This window comes from Echinops telfairi, unplaced genomic scaffold, assembly GCF_000313985.2.
Source record: "Echinops telfairi isolate 266 unplaced genomic scaffold, ASM31398v2 ScPeMD7_60;HRSCAF=208, whole genome shotgun sequence".
NCBI lineage: Eukaryota > Metazoa > Chordata > Mammalia > Afrosoricida > Tenrecidae > Echinops > Echinops telfairi.
Window position 1 is genome coordinate 536,188 of NW_022103958.1, and position 7,320 is coordinate 543,507.

Sequence of the window (7,320 nt, forward strand, 5' to 3'; positions counted from 1 at the left end):
CCAGGGAGCTGGACAATAGAAAAGTGTTTGAAGGGAGATAGCAGTTGGTTTAAGACAAAAGATAAACAAATACATTTGTTTATAAACTTTATAAATTTGTTCATAAACTTTATAAATTATCAAGGGTGAGAGAGGGGAAAAAATGAGGAGCTGATACCAAGGGCTCAAAAGAAAGAAATGTTTTGGAAAAGATGATGACAACATATGTACAGATGTGTTTGACACAATGGGTATATGTATGAATTGTGATAAGAGCCCCCAATAAAATAAATTTTTTTTTAATGGGTCATATCAGGAAATTGAATTAGTCCTTTCAAACCTTCTATACATAGGCAAAAATTAATGATTTCTTCCTTAAATTAAAAGGGATATTTTCTCTAGTGTTTAGATATCATTATTGTTGTAGTGTACAGATATCATTATTGTTGTCAGATGTATCTAGATCAAATGCAGTGAATATAAAAATATTTATTTTATTTTATCCAATAGACAAAGATATTTCACTGACTGGATCATACCTAATTACTGATATTAATGAGAAATCTACACTTCCTCATTTTGCAGAAGTAGTAACAGTATTAAGGGCAGTCATTCAGACATGACAAGGGGATAATGAACACTTGAAAATTTAGACAGTTATACATTAAGGGGCTATTCTTTCACCATATTTATTCAATCTGAATGTGGAGCAAATAATCTGAGAAACTGGGGATATGAAAGTTGACTGTTTTTGCAATAATTACCGAGGGGATTGGTCAACTTCCATTATACTACCCCCTCCACTCCACCACATCTATAATGATGAGCCATCTTTGAATCAGTGGAGAGAAAAAAAAAAAACAAGACTTTTAAAAGAAAAGCATGTTCTAGATTTCCATATGAAGTCCAGAGGCACCAGAGATGGGGGAACTTAGTTTATAGAAGAGAGCAAGAGGAGCAGCGCCTAGACTATGTGAGACAGAGCGACAGGCCAGGAAAGGAGAGGCCATGGGAACACATGGCTGAGAGGCTGAGGCTGAGGGATTTGAATGCTGGCTGAGGATAAGTTGCTGTGAACCAAAGACGGTACCTTTAGTGATGACTGGTCTTGAGTTGTGTTGACCCATGACCTTTCTAATCAACCTCCATAACTGTTAGTGTTGTCTTTGATTTCCGTGTGGCCATTGCTCTGGATGATGAAATGCAGCACACCAGTAGAGATCCTGGGAAGAATGGTTGGTGTTAGGGAAAGAAGGTTGGTGTAAGGGAAAGAAGGTTGGAGCGTGGAGGCATGTTGGACCCCTGCCTTGTGCAATAGAGAAACCAGAGAAGGTCAAATATGGTCCCTACACCATATCCTGCACTTGTGATTTGCCTCTGACCCAAATTTGCTTGCTGACAACTAAGGTGACTTGAAGCATTTAGTGATGAATGTCAAAGATTACAATTTGCACTACAGTATAGATTACACATTAATGTACAAACAAGACAAAACACCAAAACATACACACTGCCATCAAGTCGATTTGAAATCATCAAGACCCTACAGAACAGTGAAGAACCGTCCTTGTTTCCAAGTCTGTAACTCTTTACTGGAATAGAGAGCCTCATCTTTCTCCTGCTGAGCATCTGGTTGCATCAAATTGTGAAACTATTTTCTCCAAGGCTTTACCGTTTTATATTCCTAAACAACAATGAGTGAGGTGTTATGTATTTACAGCCATGGGAATTTTATTTAAGGATCCCTACTGACATAGTGGTTACCCGTTGGGTTGCTAACCCCAAAGTCAGCAGTTCCAAACTACCAGCAGCTCCATTGGACAAAGACAAGGCTTTCTATTCCTGTAAAAAGTTACAGCCTCCAAAACTCACAGAGGTAGTTCTACTCTGTCCTGTAGACTCACTATGTGTTGGAATTGACTTGATGGCACTGAGTGAGTAATGGTCAGAATTGACCCTGAGGCAGTTGATTTTTGGTTAAACACATTTTAAGAAATATAAACAATTTTAATTAACAGAATTAGGGGATTGGATTTAAGGAAACTTAATTCATTAATCCAAGCATTCAGATCTATCAGAGAAAGAACTGTTCTGTATCATTATATTTCCTTTCCAATCCTATGCCATATGTTTTTCCATTAAAAGAACACTTTTCTAGGGACAAAAGTCAGTCATTTAGTTATTTTTATCACGCAGTTTATTCTTCCAGAACGATTCTCTTGCTTACTCAAGGGATAAAAATTCCTGTTGCTTTTCTGTTCCAAAAGAGTGTTAGTAAGTTTTCTCCTTGGGGAAATTCCCTACAGCTTAAAGAAGACCTAAAAAGCTGATATACAAACCCAGACACGTAAAATTTAGAACAAACCTTTACTGAATGAGCAGGTCAGGGTACAGGTAAGAAGAAATGGTTTTCATCATTTACAAAATGTTATAGAAGCTAGAAATTTGAATATGCTTTAGTATTAAAATCCCATACAGATGAATCTAGTTAATTAAGAACTATAGTAAAAAGTGAACAGTAATGTTCCTGAACACATATAATAGAAAACAGAAAAATTTGTATATTTAGACCACTTGAAGTGCCAAGTCAGAAATTTGCTTTAATTTTTTTATTTAAGATGAGAATTGGAGCAATATAATTAAGATACTTTATCTAAAAATTAAAGAAAGGATTTAACTAATAGATGAAGTGTCAACCAGATGTGGGTAAATGCTATATCTGAATCATACTTTCTTTTTCTTTAAGGGATGTAAATTGATTTTATTTTAGAAAGCATTAAATTATTTAAAAGTTCATGGTCTATTTAAGGAAAATAATTGAGATATGTGAAGATGTGCTTTTGTATTTTGATGGAGAATGATGATTCCATACTAATAAAAAATATATAATGGAAGTGAAAAATAATAAAAAATATATAATGGAAGTGCAATATCTTAAATTGCAGAATCAGAGAAATCTGGACATGTATTATCACTCTGCTGGTGTGGCTTAGCTCAACCCATTTTTCTAGATGGTACTCTATTGTCACTTCTTACTTAGTTTTAAATTCACTCTCTAGATTACATATGATAATTGGTCTACACTAGACTCTGAAGTCTTGGGTTCATTTAGGAACTCTCAGAGTGCTGTGATTAAGCACTGAGCTTATTTTACCTAGGTCTGCTGCTTGAACCCACCATGGCTGCCCCAGAGAAGGATGAAAGTCCGCTGCTATGAAAAACAGAGCCAGGTAAGCAATGGGCATTCTCCTCTGTCGTATAGGTTCACTGTGAACCAGAATCAATTCTAACCATCATTTGATTTTGCGATGCAGTTAAATTTATTTTTGCATGTATTAGTGAAAGTACACTTGGTAATAGATACTTTAATTCTTTAGAAATCAAAGAATTTATGTATTATTCAAAATTTGCTTGAATGCTTTATTTCCTCTCACTGTGCTTTTCCATAAGTTTCTTCATTAATATTTTGATTTGCTTTCCATGAATTCCTGAATGATAGAAAGGAAAGAACAGAGTGGAAAAGGGGTCAACATAAATATAGGTAAAAGAAGATGCAGAAACTGTAGTTTTATGAGTCCCAATTTATTGATGTTTGATTAATTTATTGTTAATACCATTGTATTAATTTAATTAAATACATTGTAAATTATTATAGTATATAATTTGTGTGTGTATCCTAAAAGATATTTACAAATTTCCTTGATGTAAATACTCATAAACAATACAAGTTAATTATATAATTATATTCAGGATTTACATATAAAGATCAAATAGCAGTTTTGCTTCTTAGCCTCACATCTATGTAGGTATTTTTTCTCTATATGAGAAAACTCTCCCAAGTGGACCTATGATGAATATGTTAGAGAAACCAAAGATATATTTTTTTCCTCTCCTTCCAACAGTAATTTAATGCTGGTTATTTTATTTTTTTAAATATGATGCCTTATATAGCAAGTGGTATTTAATAAATATAAATTATCTATAGAAGTCTGAATGAAACCCTGCTTTACATGTAACAAGTGTTCATTTTCCATTGATGTTATTTGTTACATTGATATCAGCTCAACTAAGAACAAATGGTTACATATGTTCAGGATTGTTTGTCTACTCTAGTGCATTGTTGTGGCCAAGGTGTATATTGGTTGTCTTTCAACCTAAAGACGTGCTGGTGGCACAATGGTTAAGTGCTGGGTTGCTAATTGAAAGGTGAAAAATGTGGGTGCACCAGTTTATCTGCCAAAGAGAGGTCTGGCAGACTGCTAGTTCAAGGACTATGGTCTAGGATTTCCTTTGGCACAGATCTCTTCTCAGATAAGGTCACTCTGAGTCAGAATTAACTCAGTGGTAATGGAATGGGTTGTGGTTGGTCCAAACTTGGTGAACTCCCTGTAACAATGTATCAGGCAATATTCTGCTATGAACCATAAATATAAAACACATCATTATTTGACTCAACCAAAAAGGAAATTAGAGTCCTAAAATAGCACTCCTAAATAAGGTGAATCTGATGTTTGTGTTTCAATCAAGCAGCTTTTTGCTTGAGATCAAAGTGCCTCATTGAATCCCCCCCGCCCCCCGCCCCGCCCCCATGAACTTTTCTTTATTCTTATTTCTCTAAATGAGCCAGTCTGGCAATATAGAAGAAATAAGTAAAATAACATATAAATACATGTGTAAACAAATAGTACTTTGCAGCTAAAACAAGGTGTGTGATTTTTATCATTAGGTTTCGTTAACAAATTTATTAGCAATTAGTGAGTTATATTGTTTGTTAGTGATTTTGACACTTTATGCACAGCTATTTTATATGGAAATGACCAGGATTTCTTTTGGGAAAGAATATTTGAGGAATGCCTCAGATATAACCCCCAATGACTTCCAGAATTAATGAGCATACACAAAGACAAAATGCAAAAAATACCTCACATTGCTATCAGGTTAGTTTCACCTTAGAGCACACTTGTGAGGAGCATTGTCCAAGAGGGCTTTCAAGGCTACAACATTCACAGAGTTAGATTGCCACATTTTCCTCTTAGGGAGCAGCTGGTGGGTATATACCTGTGACCTGTAGTTTACAAGTCAGGTCTTTAGTCAATTTTCCACCAGTCCTATGTGAACAGAAAACACCTTAAAATTGTCACAAGTTAAAAGTTGGGGGCGGGGGGGGCGGGGAATGATGTAATAAATTGCAAAGGTAAAAATGGACAACTTAAAACATGTGTTGAAAAAACGTCAATAAAAATAAAATGACAACACCTATCTTGTTTACAAACACAGGACATAATATCTTCCGAGTACCATCTCCTGCCCTGCTTACCACTATTTCATAAATGCCATTAAAAAACACACTCGATATCAACTCACATAGGATAGGTTAGGACTCTGGGTTTTCAATACTGTGATACTTATGGGAGTAGAAAGATGTACCTTACCCTCATGGAAAAATGCCATTAGTATGGAATAATTAATAGCAGAGAGCATATGGAATGAATGAGCCATTGAAGACTGCCTTCCAAGCAACTTGAAATGTATGTATGGGTAATGCTATTTTCTAGTTATTTGAGAATATTATAATACTAAATAATTTCACAAAGGTTTTCCTTTTTAACTTTAACCCAATCCTGTAAAGTAAGTGCTGTGGTTCTCATTTTACAACAGTTGATCATAAGGAAGGTATTCATGAATTTTCAGGACAAATATTCTATTGTGTATGTTCAAAGATGATGTTTTTGAACATTACAATTTGTCTATTCATTGAGAAATGGGAATTATCAAATACAATTTTTTGAGGATCACTTAAATTTGCATTTTCTTTTATCTTTTTCCTCATTGATATTTTTTAATATTGCAACTTTAAAAGTAAAACCAACATTTCCTTTTCTTTATAGACAGAATTTCAAGCATGCGGTCTCAACTATTTTGTCACTGCCTATACCATCTCCAGAAGAAAGTAATGGTTCACTGGTAAAATGCTTATTTTCTGTATGGGACACATAGGTCTTAATCTCCACCAATTAACTCCAAATGTAACCATTGTCCACATGTCAGTAGAGATTTTGGGTTAACAGCGATGTTCATCATCGTTTCAGGGCTAAGCTAGATGAAGCTGTAGTCATGGTGGCCTATTTTCAGAAATAAACTAGTAGAAAAGTTTGTGGATCACAATGATCCAATCTGATTATGCATGGAGTTGCCATGAATTGAAAACCAGCTCACCGGCAGTCCACAGTAGCATCACTGATTGGAAAGCTATTATCCAGTTCTAAAAAATAATGACGACGATCTGATTGGGTGTGCTCTCTTTTCAGAGGATATCAGGATATTGCATCTAGGCCAGTGGGAGTCACTGAAATGTCAGTTTTGCCATCAACACAGGACTCAGACAGGATTCCTTTGAAAAATTTGACTGCTGAAGTCACTATGTTTACATTGTTGGGCTTCACAGATGATTTTGAGCTTCAAGTTTATCTCTTTTTATTATTTCTTATCATTTATATTTTTACCCTGATGGGGAATCTGGGACTGGTTGTATTAGTTATAGTGGATTCACGACTGCACACTCCCATGTACTATTTTCTGAGTGTATTATCTGTGTTAGATGCCTGCTATTCCTCAGTTGTCACACCCAAAATGTTGGTCAATTTCCTGGCAGAGAATAAATCTATTTCCCTTGTTGGATGTGCAACACAGATGTTGCTGTTTGTCACTTTTGGGACCACAGAATCCTTTCTCTTGGCAGCAATGGCATATGATCGCTATGTAGCCATCTACAACCCACTTTTATATTCAGTTAACATGTCACCCAGAGTCTATGTGCCACTCATCACAGCTTCGTATGTTGGTGGTATTCTGCATGCCACTTTACATACAGTCGCCACTTTCAGCCTCTCCTTCTGTGCATCCAGTGAAATTAGACATGTCTTTTGTGATATCCCCCCAATTCTTGCCATCTCCTGTTCTGACACTCACATCAACCAACTTCTCCTCTTCTACTTTGTGGGTCTTATTGAGATCGTCACCATCTTGATTGTCTTGATTTCTTACTTTTTCATTCTTCTGGCCATTCTGAGGATGCGCTCTGCGGAAGGACGACGAAAAGTCTTTTCTACTTGCAGCTCTCACCTAACTGGAGTGTCCATTTATCATGGGACAATCTTGTTCATATACATGCGACCAAGTTCCAGCTATGCTTTAAATCATGACATGATAGTATCTATATTTTACACCATTGTGATCCCCATGTTGAACCCAGTTATTTACAGTTTAAGAAACAAAGATGTAAAAGAAGCAACAAAAAAATTGTTTGAGAAACTTTGGCTCATAAATAAAGTACATTTTTAG

General features: G+C 35.5%; 1 protein-coding gene across 1 annotated transcript; it reads left to right on the plus strand.

Moving 5' to 3' along the window:
- The first annotated feature begins 6,330 nt into the window (after positions 1-6,330).
- LOC101663101 (olfactory receptor 1094-like) lies at positions 6,331-7,320 on the plus strand. The gene has a single exon (XM_004708395.1). It carries the CDS (start codon positions 6,331-6,333, stop codon positions 7,318-7,320), a length of 990 nt encoding a protein of 329 aa, XP_004708452.1.